General features: G+C 43.9%; 1 protein-coding gene across 14 annotated transcripts in view; it reads right to left on the bottom strand.

Annotated features, from left to right (window-relative positions):
- The window catches only part of EHBP1 (EH domain binding protein 1), a 196,780-nt gene that overhangs the window by 30,491 nt on the left and 148,051 nt on the right, over positions 1 to 18,238 (bottom strand). For 3 of the 14 annotated variants that reach the window (XM_042879878.1, XM_042879933.1, XM_042879887.1), the window contains 5 exons: positions 14,627 to 14,774; positions 7,182 to 7,298; positions 4,384 to 4,511; positions 1,789 to 1,930; positions 1,532 to 1,638 (listed from right to left, as the gene is read on the bottom strand). In XM_042879878.1, the coding sequence (XP_042735812.1) occupies positions 1,532 to 1,638; positions 1,789 to 1,930; positions 4,384 to 4,511; positions 7,182 to 7,298; positions 14,627 to 14,774 (642 nt within the window). The remainder of the gene's footprint in view (positions 1 to 1,531; positions 1,639 to 1,788; positions 1,931 to 4,383; positions 4,512 to 7,181; positions 7,299 to 14,626; positions 14,775 to 18,238) is intronic. The other 11 variants (XM_042879918.1, XM_042879940.1, XM_042879965.1 and 8 more) reach the window with 9 other exon arrangements.

Here is an 18,238-nt window from a genome sequence, read left to right as displayed (position 1 = left end):
GTTTCATCTGTACCCAAGAAAGGATGCAACTAAAATCACTGTCCCTTGGGAAGTGAAAAAACAGAGTTTGTTTTTTCCTAGGATGCTGTTCCCTACTGGAGGCCAACTTGTTGCTGTGGAAGGGCCACAAAGACTTTCACTGAACAATGTCAGTTGTTAAACATTTCTAAAATGGTGTGTTAGCTTCATATCCAAGTGATAGGTGTAATAACAATAACGTTGGCCTATTCTTACTTCAAATAAAGACATACTCAAAGTGAGGGCTGGAAGAATGGCTTCCAGGACCACTAATGAGCACTGAGGTTTGAAATTTGGAGTGCGTGAATTTAAGTGTTGTGCTCCCAGTAAGTTGGTCCTTCTCCTCTTACACAACAGCCAATGGCATCGGTTCCTTTGGAAACAGTTTTCCACGTGACACACAGCCAGAGAAACAACAGCAAAACTACTGGGGAGCGGATCCTGAAGGAAAAAAAAATCAGTCCTCAGCAGAGCTGAGGCGATGCGCAATATATTGCCTTTCATCAACTATAATTAATTGAAAATAGTATGAAAACTTCCCTAATGTCAGCACGCATAATTGTTAACAATTGTTATTAGAAGATGAAAAGAAATGCTGTGTCAGGCTGAAATATCCCTAGAGTTCCTGTGTATCATCTGCATATGTAATGCGGGCTTACTGTGCCAGAGCTCTTCAACTCTGCAGAAGTATAACTGTGCTAAAAAGAACTGTCAGGTTTGTGAAAAGTTGGATGTTTCGGGGTAGGAGTGAGCAGTCTGAAATCTCTCCTCGGCTCCGGACCGCTCCAGCAAAAACAACACAAGTACTGAGGTGAACTGGGGAGAGGAGAGAGCGACCACCATCAAAGGCTGCGTTGTGTTTTCAGACAAATAAAATATCAGGGTAAAACTTGTTCTTCCTGCTTCTGTCCCACAGCTGTCCATCAAAACCAGCTTTCTCCCTGCGGTCTATCAAATATTTCCCTCACAAATCAATTTTACACATGATCAGCCCATACCCCTACTGAGCTGAACCTCCCCGTTAATTAAGTGAAGAAATTACCATATATATTATATTAATGCAAACATCATTCAGCTAGTAATTCACGGCTGATCTGGATAATGGAAAGGTTGAACACCCATTAACCCAAGCCAACAAAATGGGTTGGCTGAGAAATTCTAGCAGGTCTCATGTGACTCTTCCCTCTAACTGCAGCTCTGCGGTATCTGCTATTGTAATAATTAAAATCCTCCCGGTAGATCAATACTGGAATCTCTTTATGGGAAGTGCCCTGATGGAAATGTCTCAAGAAAGCTGGGGCTGTGGAACTCTGAAAAATTCATTTTTTTTATCTGACAATTATCACCACACTGCAGACTAATTCAACAGTGCACCCCTCTCACTCTGCTTTGAATGCACTGGAGATTGACATCTAAAAAAACCTAACATCTCATTTTAACAAATAAAGGCACTATTTCCACATACAGTTTAGAATTATCAGCAATCATGAAACCAGACAAAAAATTAATATACATTAAGCACTTCATCTTCTGATGGCTTCCTCTGAGTCTCAGTTATCGCAGCCTTCTCCTCATTTCCTCTCTTTGTATCTTCCTGTATTGATCTCTGCCTTTTCATCTCTTGAAAAAAGGGGAAAGACATGTAAAATTATTATAAAGCTTGATATTTATGTATTGAAATGGGGACTTACATTATCGGGTTTTAATATATTTATTGTTAAATATTATTAAATCATAAGATGGGAAAACACGCTTTATATTTTCTCCTACCTGGTCTGCTCTCCACATACTGACTGAAAGACTGGAGCTGAGTTTTTCTGACGGTGGAGTCCTTGCTGAACACAACAGGATTTCTAAAACGTTCTGCTGCTTTTTGTAATCGCTCAGCACGATGCTCCTCTGTTCCATTCTGCTAGAAAAACAAGGCACACAACAGTTTCTTTTGTTTACAATGCGGAGAAACTAAACTCGAAAGGTACGCTTGGCTGGGGGAACACAACGCAGGTTGTGCAGAGAGGATTTCCCAACTCAGACCACAGTTTGCTCAGGACGAAAGTATCAGCTGCAGGGAGAAGGAAAAAAAGGAAAAGAAAAAGGAAAGGACAGGAGTGACTAAGTTTCCGTGTTTTTGCGGAGCGTGCGGTGGCAGCGGTTGGTTTTGGCTCTTTGGGCCCCCTCCTCCCGCACCGGCCGTGCCGCAGCCCAGAGCCGTGCCGTGCCATGCCGCCAGCCGGGAAGGAATTGTCTGCTTCCTACAGTCCCCCAGCCTTGTACGACAAGAAGAACTAGTTTCTAATTTTATGCCCATTGAGATAAACCACTAATGCTGGATGAAGGCTAAAAGGTAGGATTATAATACTACCCCACTGAACTGCATTTCATCAGCTATAACTTTCCAAAGCCAGATTTGTAAGTAAGCCCTTTACAGCTAAGGAAACTACAATTATCTTTTTCCAGGGCTTCCTATGTTAATACTGGTAACAAATTCAAATGGTTCTGTCGACGTGAAATATCCCAGAAGACTGAACCACCGCAGTGTGTGGAAGCTGCAGATACCGAGGTGCTGTGTACCAAACAAATATTTCATTTTATACCTAATCTTTTATTATTTTTATTAAGTGTTTTGAAAGTAAATAGGGAAAGGCTAAGATGCATGACTAATAGCTAAGCCTGCTGAATGCTGAAACTGGTTATCAAAAGCTACCAAGACTTTGCCCTTCCTCTGCATTGAGACAATCGGTAATGAGGGAGTTCTCCAATGGCCTATTCTCTAGCCTCAAGGAGGCCGGGGATACACAATCCTCCAGGGAAGGTAACAGTTTATCCTTTTCCACAAACACAGAATGCCTCATTTATGAACGTGTAAACTGCATTTTATTAAAAAACAAATCCGACTCAATGCCGAGAGCTCCCCGAGAACAGATGGACACCATATATTCCTTATAAAGCCGCTTTCAAACTCTTCCTTCAAGATAAACTGTTAAGTTGCACCTTTTGTGGGAGCACCTTAAAAACCCGGCTCGGCGGCAGGAGCCGTTTAGAAAAGAGAAACCCCTTTTTCATCAACGAGGTGGTGCTGCATTCCCCTAATGGAGGCGGCCCCAGCCTCAATTTGGGGAATTAAGCTTAAAAGTGTTGCTCCTACTGGACGGAGGGCTCGTCGGCTGCACGATGCTGGCTAAACAGAATGTGGTTTCCTGTTAGCAGCACGATAACGAGCCGACGGCCTAAACTCGAGTCTTTACCAAAATAAACAAACACGACTAATTTTTTAGGCCTGGCAACATGCTAAAATATCGGTGTGATTAGCCAGTAAATCCCATTTTAAGAAACCTTTTTATGACTAGGGACTTCTGCCACTTTACAAATGTATTCCTCTAAGCCCACTAATTCAGTTAGCCTTTTCAATCCATTGTATTATTCTTGGGCCAGCTTCATTTTGCATTAAATCCACTGCAGAAAGCTAAATTGAACGCAAAAATCAGACTTGATCCAGGCTTCCTTTTGTTCAAAGATAGAGACCGAAAGTCCTCTGCTGCTGCCACACACTTTCATCACCAATTTATAGGAACCGACAGTGTAAGGGAAAAGCAATGAAAGTCATTGTTTTGGGACTTCAAAGCATCTCTGTATCTGGGGAAGGAAATCCTTTCAGTCAGCAGCGCTTTCCCCACAGACTGCAGGTGGGTGAAAAGTTATACCCAACTGGAAGTGCCCCAGAGCCATAGGGATATTCATGACATACAGGGACTGCTTTTTTAAAACAAAAAATAATAGTGAGAACATAATTAAGAAAATGAAACGGAAAATTGAGTGGTGCGTGCTTTTTGCTGAAGGGCTGAACGTTTAGAATGGGCAAAACAACCACACGCACCACATACTGGTTCCTTTTTTTCTCAGGAGCGCTCGTTGTCAAGTACCCAAGTATGTATGGCTTTAAAAAGGAACGCAGCTTAGTTTTAGTGCAGCAGAAAAGAGAGGGCCAGGCTGTGAAGGGAAGCAAAGCGCTGCACCCAGAGCTGCTCCCGAAGCTCGCTGCTGAGCGCTGCATGCAGGGTGCAGCCCACGCTGCACTCCTTATCCAAGTGGCAGCCCCAGCACTGCCAACTTGGAGGTGATGCCTCTGCCTGCTGCTGTCATGCCGATTACAAGCATCGAGACGCAAAAAGAGACAAAAATGTGCTGCTTAACCAACAGAAAAAAAAGCACCCCGGTGCACTGCAACCTACACAAGTGCCATGCCACAAAGACTCTCTGCATTTCTTGCCATTAAGGATTTGGTAAGAAATCATTTTCCCCATCACGAGGTACAAACAGAACTCAAAACACAAAGGTACTGAGACAAAAGAGTGAATCAAAACTTACCTTAACATCTTGCTCGGAGCTATCAGTTACAGCTTTCTGAGCAGCGCTGGAGAGTGAATTTGCCACCTGTGGCTGAGTTTCTAGGGTCTTCTTCAGCTTCAAATCCACCAACTTACTGTTTTGTTCTGCTAAATATGCAAATACCACATACAACAGAGTGAGATGCATTTAAATGCAGAGTCGGCACAACAATGTACCAATTTAAAAGGTAGATTTCATTCACTTAACTACAATTTCCAACTAAATAGTAGAAACTAGAAGGATTACTATTATTATTATTTTGCAATTCAGATTGGTGTAGATTTGTGTAATGCATAATTACATTTAGATATTTCCTTTCAAAAAAAAACAAACACAAAACCATACATAAAAAGTACAGCACTCATCTAAGCAAGTACACACAGCCTGAAGAGAGCAGGTGAGAAACACAGAAACCAGATAATGTTTAGGCCCAGTTACTCCCATTCCTACTTATAATTTGGAATTAAAACACACTTAAAGAGACATTTATTTTCAGATGACATATAACAATTTATCACACACTGTAAGTACTGATAACCCCTCAAGTTTATGAACTACTCATTCATCCTAAGGCTCCTTGGCACAGCTTCTAAACGTTACAATTGCAGAATCAAAAGAGCCAGCTTTCTAGTAATATTTTACAGTGATTTATAGAACACGTCGACGCCAGTGAGACACGTCAGAACTGCACTGAAAGGACAGATTGAGAACCTGCTGGGCCCCACAGAACTTTCCCATCAGTTTTAGGAACACAAATCAGAGCTCAAATAAGCGACGGCTGAGAATTTTACTTCCCAGTAATGCTCAACCTCTATATGCAGGTTGACTGTGCAAACGTACAGCACACTTACACACACAGTGCTTTCCTACAGAGTTTTCCCTGCTTGCTAGTGAGGGAAGTGGGGCTATAAGTGTTTTGCCTTCCAAGGTTTGATTCATGTTAGCCCAAGTATTTTTGGCATGCTAGAACCCAAATGATGCCTGCCTGCAGCAGCAGCGGGCTGGGCTGGGTGATGACGAAGGATAGTTTCCCTTTCCTCTGGCACACCCAGCCAGGGTGCCCTTAATTGAGGCTCACATGTAAGTACATGCACATTCTCATGGTTTTATACATAAACACCATGTAATGACTATGATAGAAGAGGTTCACATTTTATCAGATACATTCAGAGTGGCGTATGGTAGCAGCACTGACAAACACAGACAGATGCAATATTTAAAACCAACAACCTGCAGTAAAAACAAACAAACAAAACAACACACACACACAAAAACCCAAAGTTTTCTTGAGAAAGACAGGAGGGACTAAGATCCAGCAGGGGACAAATTAATTAACAGTCAACAATGACCCCAAATGTGGAACGCCCCTCACAGTTCTGAATCTAGCTGCTCCCAAGGGATTTGGCCTTCGTTAGAACTTGGTATGAATTGGCAGAATTCCACCAAAATCTGTGTGCACTGATTTCTATCACAGCACCAGGCTGCTTTCTGAATTGCTGATCGCCTTCTTCCTTAGTCGTTTGAACATCGCTGCTTGTCCATCTGGCTAATGTGCAGACTGACCTGCAAAACCATGTCTCAGCTTTCTCTTCATAATGTCTCCCCATGGTGGAAATGAAAGTTTGTGTAGTGTTTTGTATTCCTGAGAAGGTATCTCTATGGAAATAAAGGCCCACAGAAATAAGCGTGGGCAAGTCCTTGGGGCTATGTGACAGGAATATTCATTCACCGATTTTCTATGTCTCCTAAAATGAATTTATTGGAAAATTATTTTATAGGATGCTACTCTAAATCAGCTGAAGCCAAATGTTGGAAACACTAAATATATTTTCCTATGTCCTAGGATATCCTCATACAAAAAAATAAAAGACAGGACTTACACCTTCCGCACACAGAGAAGATCAGCTTGCTAATGCAACTGAAGGGAACGACTACCATTGCTGATGCAATGATAAAAAAAAAGAGAAAGACAAAAAGAAAACAAAGAGCAAACACTAAACGAAGTGTTTTGATTGAATGTGTCATGGGTTACACACTTGGGTCCAGCTGACATGGGCTGAACCAAGTCAGCGGCTGCTGGAAGAAGCTCACCCTCCCACTCCCTGGCTCCTGATGCTGTCCAGTGCTTGTCACTCCTCTGGGCTGCCAAAGCTCACAGGAGCTTGTGGTGGGCTGAGAGTCAGACCACACTGCGAAGAGGCCCTCAGCATTCCCTGGGACCACTGGTAGCCAGCAGATGTACAGAGCACAAAATACCAGTGCTTCCTTGTACAACTCTGACATGTTTATCAACAGTGGAGGAGGAACCTCAGCTCCATTTTGGCTGGTTTACAAGTTTAGGAGGTAGAAATACCACTAAAATGATTTGTTCTTGTTGGACCAGCACGCAACACGATGGATAATACAAGCACCTCTACTAGAGTATGAATGATTTCAAAATGTGTTACTGAAAACAGTATTGCTTCAACTTAAAAATTAAATAGGAGTTCTGCTCCAAACACATTGCTCCCATTTAACAGATCTAGACTGAGGCCTTTCCCCATCAAAAAGGAGAAGATGTTTAAGTTGCCGTTACTGGAAATAATAATCTTGTCCCCGATCTTAAATTTCAACCAAACGTGAATGCAAAATATCCAAGGAGAACAAACATTAGGGTTTGAAAGACGTGAAAAGGCACAAAGAAATAAAGTTATGACAGAGAGAAGCAGCACATCACTACTTACGATGACAGAGTGTTAGTCATGCAAAATACACAAAATAGCCATTATTTAAATTACCCGTTGAATCAAGGTCATTTTCTAGGTTAGTAAGCTCATCTCCACCTCCAGTAACAGAGCATTCAGGAACCTCCTCGTTAGTATCTATCTCAATATTATCATCATCCTCATCCTCATCTGTAGGAACACACAGCATTAAGGTTAGTACTGTCTTATGTTCATGCGCCACAAAACTGAAATAAAAATGAACACTTCAGAGAACAAAGCTGCGTTATGATAAAAATGCAAATCGTTAAGTAAGTGAGGAAGAAGATTTCACCCAGTCCACTCATGGGTTTATCTTTATACTGATGCCATCCGATACACACGCAGGGAGCTCTGCTGGAAGCTCCTGTCACAATAAAGGCAGAGCCTGGCCTCAGCAGTGGCTGCTCACTGCGCTGAGTGTCAGCCTAACTCTAAAAAGCACATGTGCTCTTCCTTATAACTTGAGTCATAATGATTTTCCCCAGGCTCCCAGCTCTCTGTAACACAAAGTGGGATACAGGTGCTGATGCCGGCGTTCAGCAGCTTTGAACGCGTCTGGCCAGCAACAGAAACTGGGAGCTCCAGTCTCTCCAGAAAGGCAGCAGCCACCAGCACTGGGCTCCCAGCTCAGAGAACTTTGCTGCTCCTTGTTCGACACCACACAACACAAAGAGGTGATCCCTGCACCCTGCTTACACCTTTGTGTCTGCCACCGCCTCCGATGGGAGCAGGAACATCTCCCCTGAGATGCGATGCTCAGCAAGCAGGGGTGCAGCAGGAGCACCTCCCACACTGCTGCCTCGCTGCGGCGCCCTGAATCAGGAGTGTTTGTGAGCGACGTACACTTTAAATAAAATAATAATAATAATTACACTTGATATTTTTATGGCATCCCTCCGCTGGGTTTCTCAGAGCGGCCCATGAACATTACTTGTAAATTAGCCCCATAATGTTTTATGAAGTAGCTAATTATTATAATTACAATGATGATGATGATGATGTAGGTAAATTATGGCGCAGAAAGAGTAAGTGACCTGAGGAAGATCAAATAGCAAATTGTGAAGCAGATCCCAGGAATAATCCTGACTCACAAGTTCAATACAAATATACAATGAAATTAAACAAGGTCCATAAAAGCTAGAGTAGTATTTTCAAAGCATGTAGCTGCATTGTATTTGCTCACTTTTAAGTCCCGTATCGTGTGCTATCTACACTTGTTCAGACTTATATGAACATTTTTTTCCTATGTATGTATGCACGCATATAAAAGTGATGAAAAAGAGAAGGCTGAAACATGCCAGGAGAAAGAATACAAATAGAGCAACTGCAGGAGCGTTAAAACATTGCACAACAGGGAAAAATGCTGACTGTAATTACAGACCACTGATACACTCTGACATTACCTAAACAAAAAGGATCCCAAACGTTGTACCAAGGTGCCAGAATCCTGAATAACAGAGGCCTGGGGTTGGTGCCAATGGCTCGTTGCCTGTCTCTGAAGTACACCAAACTCATCCTCAGACCTGCAGATTCCAGACCCACGCTGCTAACATGGAGGCTGTACGGCCATTTCCTTTCTTCGCCTCTATATCTCTACCATCCCTACAATTCCCACTGTAGGAGCTTTTTGGCTTTTTTGTGTGTGCGTCTGCTACTCTTTTCTAACCTTCAGTTCCTCTGTAATCATCAGACTTCCATGCAGCTTTGCCGATTCAGAGAAAGACTTTCTACGACAAAGGCACAAAGAAGTTTCTATTTTAGCACGGGCTGCTTGCCTGCTGCAGAAGCGGTCTGCGTCAGCAGGACATCAGTAGGATGCTGCAGGACTCCTCCGTTTCACTTGACCACCATGACTTCCCCGGGCTCCTCCCCACTAACTCTTGCTGGTCTTTGGAATGTCAGCTTTCTCCCCAAACGGTTCAGCTTGAGTCAGATGGATGGCAATCTGGTCTCCTCAGCCAAACCAGGACCCGGGACCAGGCAGTTCTTCAGCTGGGCAAAAACACTCAGAACTCTCTGCAGTATTTCTCCTGCTCCCATTTATGGTAACACAGTGGGCTCTGTGATCTGAGGGAGGCAGCTGTATGAAGCAGAGGGGCACATTGACATCAGGATGGGGTAAAGAGCAAGCGGAAGATAAAGGGAAGAACAGTAATGCAGGGACAGCAGTGGTTCTAAAGAGGATCTAACACTGCCTCAAAGTGCATCAGCATCTTTTTCTCATGTGGGAACACGACCCGAAGTCCCTCATGATGGTGCTGGAAAATCCAAAGGTGGTCTGGTCAATGTGCTCCTTGCTGGGCTAAGAGCAGCCAAAGGGCACAGACCATTGGAAGAGGTGGCAGAGAAAGGGAGAGGGACATTGCAGCAGCACCTCAACCCTGGGTGCCTTCCAAAGCACCCCAAGGAGCCAGCGAGCAAGGTCAGCTCACAATGAGCAGGCAACCCAACAGGGTGCTGGACGTGTCAGAACAGCCTCAGCTGATGACTGTTGGTAACTGAGTGCCAATATTAGATTATATAATCTTTTTTTTTTTTTTTAATTTAAATTTGATACAGCAAGATGAAATCAGAGGCATTGCCTTTGACACCACAATTTTAGGTAACAAAACAGAAGGTAACATCGAGAACACCAGTTCCTAATGGCAGACAATGACCTGACCTACTATTTAATTTAAGGTTGGCAGGTTGACTGAATATCATTGTCAGAACACTGACACTGTATAAGGAACTGCCAATTAAAAACATTCTTTTCAAGGAATTTCAGAAGTTTTCAAATACCTTTCAAAATTGACAATGTTTCTTTGTTTTAAACTACTCTGTTTTTTGGGGGTTTTTCCCCCTCAAGGTCCCATGTTCTTCGAGCATATTAAAGAAGTAAATGTGTTTGGGAAGCATGCTACAATAAGATTCTGCAATTATAAATGTTAAAAGAAACAACATGACAAAAATAACAGACACCTTCTAAGGAAAGAGCAAATTACTAGCGTGAAAAACTTAAAGCAGTTGGTCTAGAAGCAGGGCACAGAATTAGAAGACTGTGCAAGAATTGCTTCCTTGAAAAATAAGTCAGTAGAGATCCTAGAAAGACAACAAACCTTTACCAAGTTGAGAAATATTGAAAAGAAAAGAATTAAAGATAAGCAATTTAGCCAACAACTAAACAACACTGAGCATTATCTACAGACCATGGACTGCGATGACTGACACAGAGTAAAATAAGAATAGTTTGGAACCACATGGAAAAGCCAGAATAGTAGAAGAGAAGCCATCAACGTGTAGAGGAATTGCAACAGACAAAATGAAGAAGGAACGATTTCCTTTGTGAGACAAAAGCATTGCTGGGAGTTGGACTGCATCTGTGGGAAAAGGATCTGTACGTTTCCTTTGCTGCTGTGAGAGCAGTACTTACTGTTAGGGAAGAAGACATCTCCAGCCTCCAGCATTTTCTCTGGGAAATCTTTCAAGCTTTCTCAGAGATTTAGAATTCAGATATTTAATTTCTTTACTTTCAAGTGCAAAGTTCACTTAAATCTATGGGATGTGACAGGAGCATCCGAACAGTAACAAAGGAAGAAAGGTGGGGGAATGGAAGAAAGGTAGAGTTGAAACACTGCTTAAGGTGTACAAGAAATCAGCTGCTGTAAGAAGAAAGAACAGCAGGGACTGCCACAGATAGAAATGCTGCCTGTTCAAGACATTAAACTGAGGAGTTAACTCTGGTTTACAAGTTGGAGATCAAGTTTGGCGCAAGACTGGGCTGCCACGTACACTCCCTTCAAATCACTGCCTCAAAAATAGCATCTCTGATGCACCTTGAAAACTTGCAGTATCAAAGTGCAATGCAACACCAGCTGGCTCACGTGGTGAGTTTTGGAACTGCAGTCCACTCTTCCAGTTCTTAATTCTACTTTTTAATAAAACTTTCTTTTTTTTTTGTCTCACTACACACTTGGATGCTTCTTTTTCTCTCTTCTTCTGTTTCTGCCCCTCTAATGTCCCTCTGCCTTTCCATTCTTTTGTCCACCTTCTTATCCCCTAACCGTTTGCCTATTTTGGGTGCTTTTTCAGTCAGCCCTCCTGCTGCCTCTCCTTCCCTGCCCACTGGCCACCCTTCCTCACCCACTCACCATTGCAAAGGAAGGCTGGGACACGCTGCGAGGGAAGAAAACACTGCCCCAATCCCAAAGGGGAGATGGGCGTCCCGCTGCTCACAGACAGTACCTAGATAAGATGCCAATTCCTTTGCCCCACTGCTGCTGGGAGGAGGGAGGATATTCGGATCCCTATCTCAGCATTGTCCCTGGCCCCACCTCAAGGCATCTGCTTATCAGCCGGAAGCTAGCAGGACATGTAATAAATCTGAAGATGCCACCCCACACCCTCTGGCTGTTGGCAGAAAGAAGTATTTTGTCTCATGTGCCAAAAAACCTACTGAAAATAACTGGGTTCCGCAGCAAAGGATGATGCTTATCCAGGAAAGTTTGTGCTTGCCATAGGCATCTCATTTTCACAGACCACGAATAAAAAAAAGCCTTTTAACTGAGAATGTAGTACCAGTCCCAAAACAGAAAGCTCTCAATAAGTACACAGAAACACTGTTCAGATTTGCACCAACAGCCAGCAAGAAGTTAGTCTTTAAAACCTCCAAAATCCCAAAGCTCAAATACCTTTTTAATTTTTTTTTTCTTTTTTTCTGGAAGAACTGAATTAAGAGAAAGGAAAACGATGTGCTACATTTCCTTTCTGTAAATTAAATGTAGCAATCAATGCAAAAAAAGAGATTAATGAAACATAATGGACGAGACAGCTTGGAAGACATATTACTATAAGCTTATCATGGGTACTGTACAGGGAATACAGGACCACAGAGAAAAAGAACTGCTACATGTGGATGCAATTAGGAGTAGTATTCAGAATCCAGTCACAAAAAGGAGACTATGTCTATTAAATCCTTATTTTTGCTGGAAATCAAGTTAAAAAAAAAACTGAAATCAGAAGCAATTTTAATTTATCTGGTTTATAAAGTGTTGATGTCGTTTCCTAGAACTGCTCAATTTCAGAAGAATTAATTTCTGGCATAAGGGATGCAGTGTGGCACCTGGAATTACCAACAGAGTGGCAGAAGCGTGCAGAAGATGCACTGTCTCATCCTCTAATAACACTGGAACTCTCCAAGAGCTTATGCAATCCACATACAAATATACCAAATCTGTGCCCTGTTCCTGCAGCTGGCTGGGAATACATAAACTCTGGTCAGCATACAGCAGCACCAGCTGTACAGCCTGCTGTACTGTGCATCATCTAGCAAAGATGGGCAACACAATGCTCAAACAGGTCTGCATAACATCTGGAAATGCCTTGCAGGTGTATCTGGGTGCTGCAGGAAGGAGAGCTTGCATTTGCATGCATGCAGCTGCACAGATGTACCCCAGAGGGATGGAACCTGGCTCCAAAATCACATGTATGCTCTGGGACAATGGCATGAGGTAAAGGGTATCCGTCAGGATTGAGTGCTGCACTGAGTTGTCCTGGTAACAAAATGCCAGGCTACTTAAGAAATATTACAGTGCACGTATTAGAGAAAAGAAAGAAACACATAAAAGAGACCAAATCCCTGTGAAGCCAGTGATGTCAGAAGTTTTTTTTAGGGTTTTTGTTAACCTGGATCAATAACTTGAATCCTAGCCAACACAGACAGAGAAAATACCCTTGCTTCAATGAGAGATGACCACTTCCAGGCCATTTGCATGAGGGCTAAGGGCAAAAGCTTCAGAAGAGCAAAAATCCAGAGGAAAATATGAACAGGGAAAGCTACCTCCCAGAAAGATGCATACCAGGATATTACCTGGCAACACTTCAAGTGAGCTACCGCAACAAAGCAGGGCAAGCACCACCCAGCTGAGCACTTGGGATGCATGCAGAAAGTGTCCCTTACCTGGAGGGGAAGGACAGAGGAGCAGATGTGTAACTGCACAAAAGTAACTGAATGAGAGAGGCTGTGCATGCTCCGTCCCTGGAGGTGTTCAAGGCCAGGTTGGATGGGGCCCTGGACAACCTGGTCTAGTATTACAAATGGAGGTTGGTGGCCCTGCCTGTGGCATGGGGGTTGGAACTTGATGATCCTTGTGGTCCCTCCCAACACAAGCCATTCTACGATTCTGTGATGGGGAGTCAGAAATAGAGAAGAGGGATGAAGATTATGGCCCATATGACACCCAGGTGTTGTCCCATCTCGCTCCTGCAGCCTGTCCAGCTCAGTGGGCAGCTCTGCGCTGTCGCTGATCACTGCTGGGTTTGGCCCACTTGGCTGAATTTTCCCAATAAATTGGTTGGAACTGGAAAAATCCTGCAATGGAAAAAACTACTCATCTCTCTTTTCCTCTTCCCCTTTTCAGTAGGTTGCAGTTTCTTTCACATGAGCAAACTTTGAGAAGGCATTTTTGTTGGTTCGTAACAAAGTCTTACTTCCTCCCCATGAAGAATTTAATTTAATTTCCCTACTTATCACTAAAAAGGAATTGTGTTGATTTATGGGGCAAAGGGAAGAAAACCGAAGACAGAGAGACAACACAACTGCTTTTTTCTCTGGTATTAAATGGAACAGAAGCAAAGGATTTAGGGTGCAATATGAATATATTTAAATATGTATGCATATAAAGCATTTGAAAAATTTTTGTTGTTGAACCTACATGGACTATAAAAGTGGACCCAAGTTTTGCTGACACCTTGGCTTACAATTGCATGTGAGTACGAGAAACACAACCTCTCCTTAGAACATGTAGGAAACACTGAAAGAACAAGAAACCTGTACTGAAACGTGTGTTCAGTACCCATTTGAGTTTGAGTGACACTGCATTACTCCAGCTCGTAGCACTGGCAGGTATCTGAATTTTAATGACATTTCAAAGTCAGTTTAATAACATTATAGCAATATTACAACTCAAAACCTGTAAAGGAGAGTGGTATGTCAAAAGACTGCCATTTAAAATTAAAAGGTTGTTGTCCCCCACCTCCCACAGACCTCCTTTAAAATTTTCTTCCAAAGCAGTCTTTGGAACACATCTGATACAAAATAAAGTCTCTTAAAGTACTTCTGATATCATTTTTCCCAAATGATATGCCTGCGTTCCTACAAAAGCTACATACTGAAGAGATGTTAAGCAATAATCACGGAATGCTACTGCAACTATAGGCAATAACGCATCTGTACAAATGGGCCATTATATTGATGAGCTACGTGTTCACAGAACACTTTCTCTTCCATTCACATACCTGCTTTTCTTTTAATTGTTGGGAATTAAATGCCACAGCCCCGACTCAGGTCGCATATCTGCGGCCACTCTGTTGATACGTGCACCTGATGAACAACAATTACCTACACAAGGTTTCAAAGCCTGAATAAAAGTGACACCCAAAAAGGTCCTCTCTGGCTTCTAGGTTGCCATGGGGATAAGATACAAAGTTCCTTAGCTCACCTCCAGATGCCTTTGACCTTTCTTTCAACTTTTCTGCAGCCATTTCGGTGTAGCTAGGAAGTTCTGACATCTTCACTCCAGATCGAGCTTCTGCTATTAGCTGACGAGCTCGCTCTCTCAGCTGCCGACGCCGCTCTTCATCTTGCTGCTAAGATATATTGAACAGTTGCCAAGTCAGTAATTGACAGAAATGCAATTTCATTCTCAATCTGATCATCATGATAGTAACTGGTTTACAGCACGGTGCTTGGCCCACATTATAAATAGGATGCTCGGTATCAGTTGGGTGTCACACCACAATTTTTAAAGACTGCTACGAATCAGATTTTTTGAAAGCGTTCCTCGAATTATTATTGCAATAGAAACCTAATTATTGACAAGTTAAAGAATTTACAAACTATGCTCTAGAAAAAGACTGACAAAAATTCTCAGCAACTTTTGTCTCAATGCGGTGACTACAGAAAGTCTCGCCGTGGCTACAGAAATGGCCTTACTGAATTGAATTGCTTGTTTGAGTAGCATTCCCTCATTGCATGGGCAGGAGAAGCCAGATGTTGCTCCTGGTTAGCCCCTCCACCAAGCTCACCTTCCAGATCTGCAGCGTGGAGAAGAATGTGACCCTCGGACTTCAACAGATAAATGCTTTCAATAAAATAAAGGGATGGAAATGAATGAAAGAAAATGAACAAAAGAGCAATAGATGCCAGAGTGCAAACCATTTTGCCTCATGTTAAAACACACCATCGTTGGGGCATTTGGCCAGTAACAAAGAAAAGATCCCATGGGAATCATTTCAGGTAGCGCAGCTCTCCCAAAGCACGGAACTACTGTAGAAGCACTGCAACATTTCAGTTACACAAATGAGCCAAGTTTCGAAAGCACACTATGGTGGAAAAAATACCAGCAGGAGGATGTGTTTAAGGAAAGTAAACCTATCTCCATCTTCAAAACACTCATTTTTCAAGGTTTGGTTGGGAAAAGCCCAATAGGACTGTTCCCACTCTCTTGGCCGGCCCTTGGCTCCCAGTACAATGTGCCCATAAGTGTGTGGCCAACAGGTGGGGACAGGTCTTGCAGTGCCAGCTCAGTGGGTGGCTCAAGTGCCAGTTTTGGATGCCCGGCCCGGCAGGCTGCCCACCGGCACCCCACACCTGCTAAGGGTTCTGCTAAGTGCTATTTAGTTGAAGCAATGTTAATAAAACAAGCACAAAATACTAATTAGGTACATTTTACCCATTTCCATGTAAATTGTTTGTTTGTAGCTATTTACTCATCATTGTTCTCGGCACAATGGAAGAAATGCAAATGAATGAATCAGAATGCAGCCCTAATGGGACTTTCTGTTTATAACCATTAGCCCAGAGGTGTGCTGTAATTCAATCCTCAAGCAGCAAGATTTAGCCTCATTAACAGCTTGCATGGGCAGGTTACAACTCATAAAACCCTACGGTAAACAAAGCGTATGGACACAGCACAATATCTCGCGCCTGAGTGACAGAACTCCGATTCCCCATCAGATGGCCGTGATTTACTCTCCTGCCCGCGTCCTTCCCCCGGCAGACACCGCTGCGCGGCCCTGCAGCGCCATGCGCGCCGCTTTGTTTGCTTTCCCAGCCCGCAAGGCGCAGAGCAACGGTCCCACCAGCGACTGGTTCGGGAGGGGATACAGCTGGAAAGCTCCTGTGCCTCTAACAGATCCATTTGATGCCGTTTCCAGCCGGCCCGACACCTGACACAGCGCCCGCTCCGAGTTCAACCCATGCTATTCGCTACTATTAATTACATTTAATTTCACGTGGAATAAAACTGCTCAATCCTCTCCGACGTGCCGTTCCTGGTATGAATGAACCCGTGGGTCCCCGGCCGGTTTGATGGCCCCATCCCCGCGTCCGGGCGCTTTGAGGCAGGGCCTCTCCTTGCACCGAGCTGCCTCCCGAATTACGGCGTGGTCATTAGCATCCCAGGGATCGCGAGCAAACACAGATTACTGCGCCTTGTGTTGGTGCTGATTAAGCCAATCATCACCAGCGGATAAGAGAAACCCAGCACATTTATGGCTTCAATTCAACCCGTGTATCTGAATCGCCGGTTACTGAGCCTGGCTTTTGGAAGAAACAACGGCATTTAGAGCAGAAAAAGTGCGTAAACCACAGCAGCTCAGGTGGAGTCGCAGAACAATTACTAAAAAGCAAATCGCTAATTGCCCACCCTCGGTTTTGCGCAGGAAATTGCGGGGAGAGGTTCGAGCAGGGAATTCTCCCGTCTGAAAGAAACAAGGGGACCGAGGAGTTAAAAGCCCTCGGAGAGAAGCTCCGCACCAGCAAAGGAAGCTGAGCTGCAAACACGCACACAGCAGTTGTTCCCATCCCACCCCTCCCCATCCCAGCCATGCCGAAGGGACACAGAAGTTCACCCGGTCCCTCCCCGCCAATTACTTTGCAGTGGTCTAAAAACCGGCCAGGCGGATGCACAGCAAGGCAAACTTCACCATTTAAGGACAAACTCCTCAAGAATAAGTAATGTAATTCCTTGTTTCCCTCCTAGAAAAATGTGTTGGTATGCAATTTTTATATTTCACAGTTCACCGCCATCTCGGCAAGCTTTCTTCCACTGCTTCAATGGTGCTACTTTTAATTTTATCCTCCTTAGTCCTAGTAATTAAAGTGATCAGCAGTGGCATCCCAGCGGCTTTGACACAGCCACAACCCCCTAGCAGCCTTCTGCTTTTAAAGGGGCTGGGAAGAGAAAGGGCTGGAGCTTCATTTCCCCGGCACAAGAAAACCGAGCTCCTCCAATCCCCAACTTTATCCAATTGTTCTTTCGGCAGCCTTTGGATCTTAAGAATCGCCCTGGCCCGGCCGCCGTTAGGGGGTCCCTTTTGTACTCGCCGCGGACGCCGGCGCTGACACTGCTTGGGTCAGAAGCGACGCCCCGGGTTGGGAAGGTGAATTCCGACCCGAAACGCTGCTGGATGGGGTTGCAAGGGGGGGGGGGGAACCCACCCTGAAAGCATCGTCCCTGAAAGCGCCTGGAATCCCGCAATCTCAAAACCAACCCAACAAACCATCACCGACCACAACCTCTGCCAGGGCTTCCACTTGGCCTCGGTGAGAACGCTGGGAGGATCTGACCTGAGCTTGCACCAGCAGTCTGATGGTGAATTATCCTCTCCCCATACAAAAAAATAAAAATCCCGTGCACTGTGTTTACTTGGCGTTTAAAGGGGAAAATCTTCAGCTGCCCACAGACAGGGGGTTAGGCTCAGCAATACACCCTGTATCAAAATCACAGCAGCACCATGGCGCACAGGACAGGGGTCCAAAATCTCAGCACTCTGCCCTCACACTGAAGAGAAAGAACTGCCCGGCACCTTTCATCAGCAGGCAGGAAGGACGGCTCTGCTATTAGCCATTCAGAGGGAAAAAGGCTTCTGTGCTTGTCCAGAGGCAAGGATTACCAAAATGCACCTATTCAGTTCATACGGAAGATGGAATAAAAATAACAAAAAATAAAATAAAATTACACAAGCTTTAGAGGTTTGGACAGGCTGGGTTCTACCACGACCTTGATCGGCTCTTGTTTGAGTAAATAGGATTTGGGATGAAACATTAA

The sequence above is a fragment of the Lagopus leucura genome, unplaced genomic scaffold (assembly GCF_019238085.1).
Source record: "Lagopus leucura isolate 7727_CA_CO unplaced genomic scaffold, USGS_WTPT01 Super-Scaffold_73, whole genome shotgun sequence".
Lineage (NCBI taxonomy): Eukaryota > Metazoa > Chordata > Aves > Galliformes > Phasianidae > Lagopus > Lagopus leucura.
This window is presented reverse-complemented; position numbering and strand designations above follow the sequence as displayed.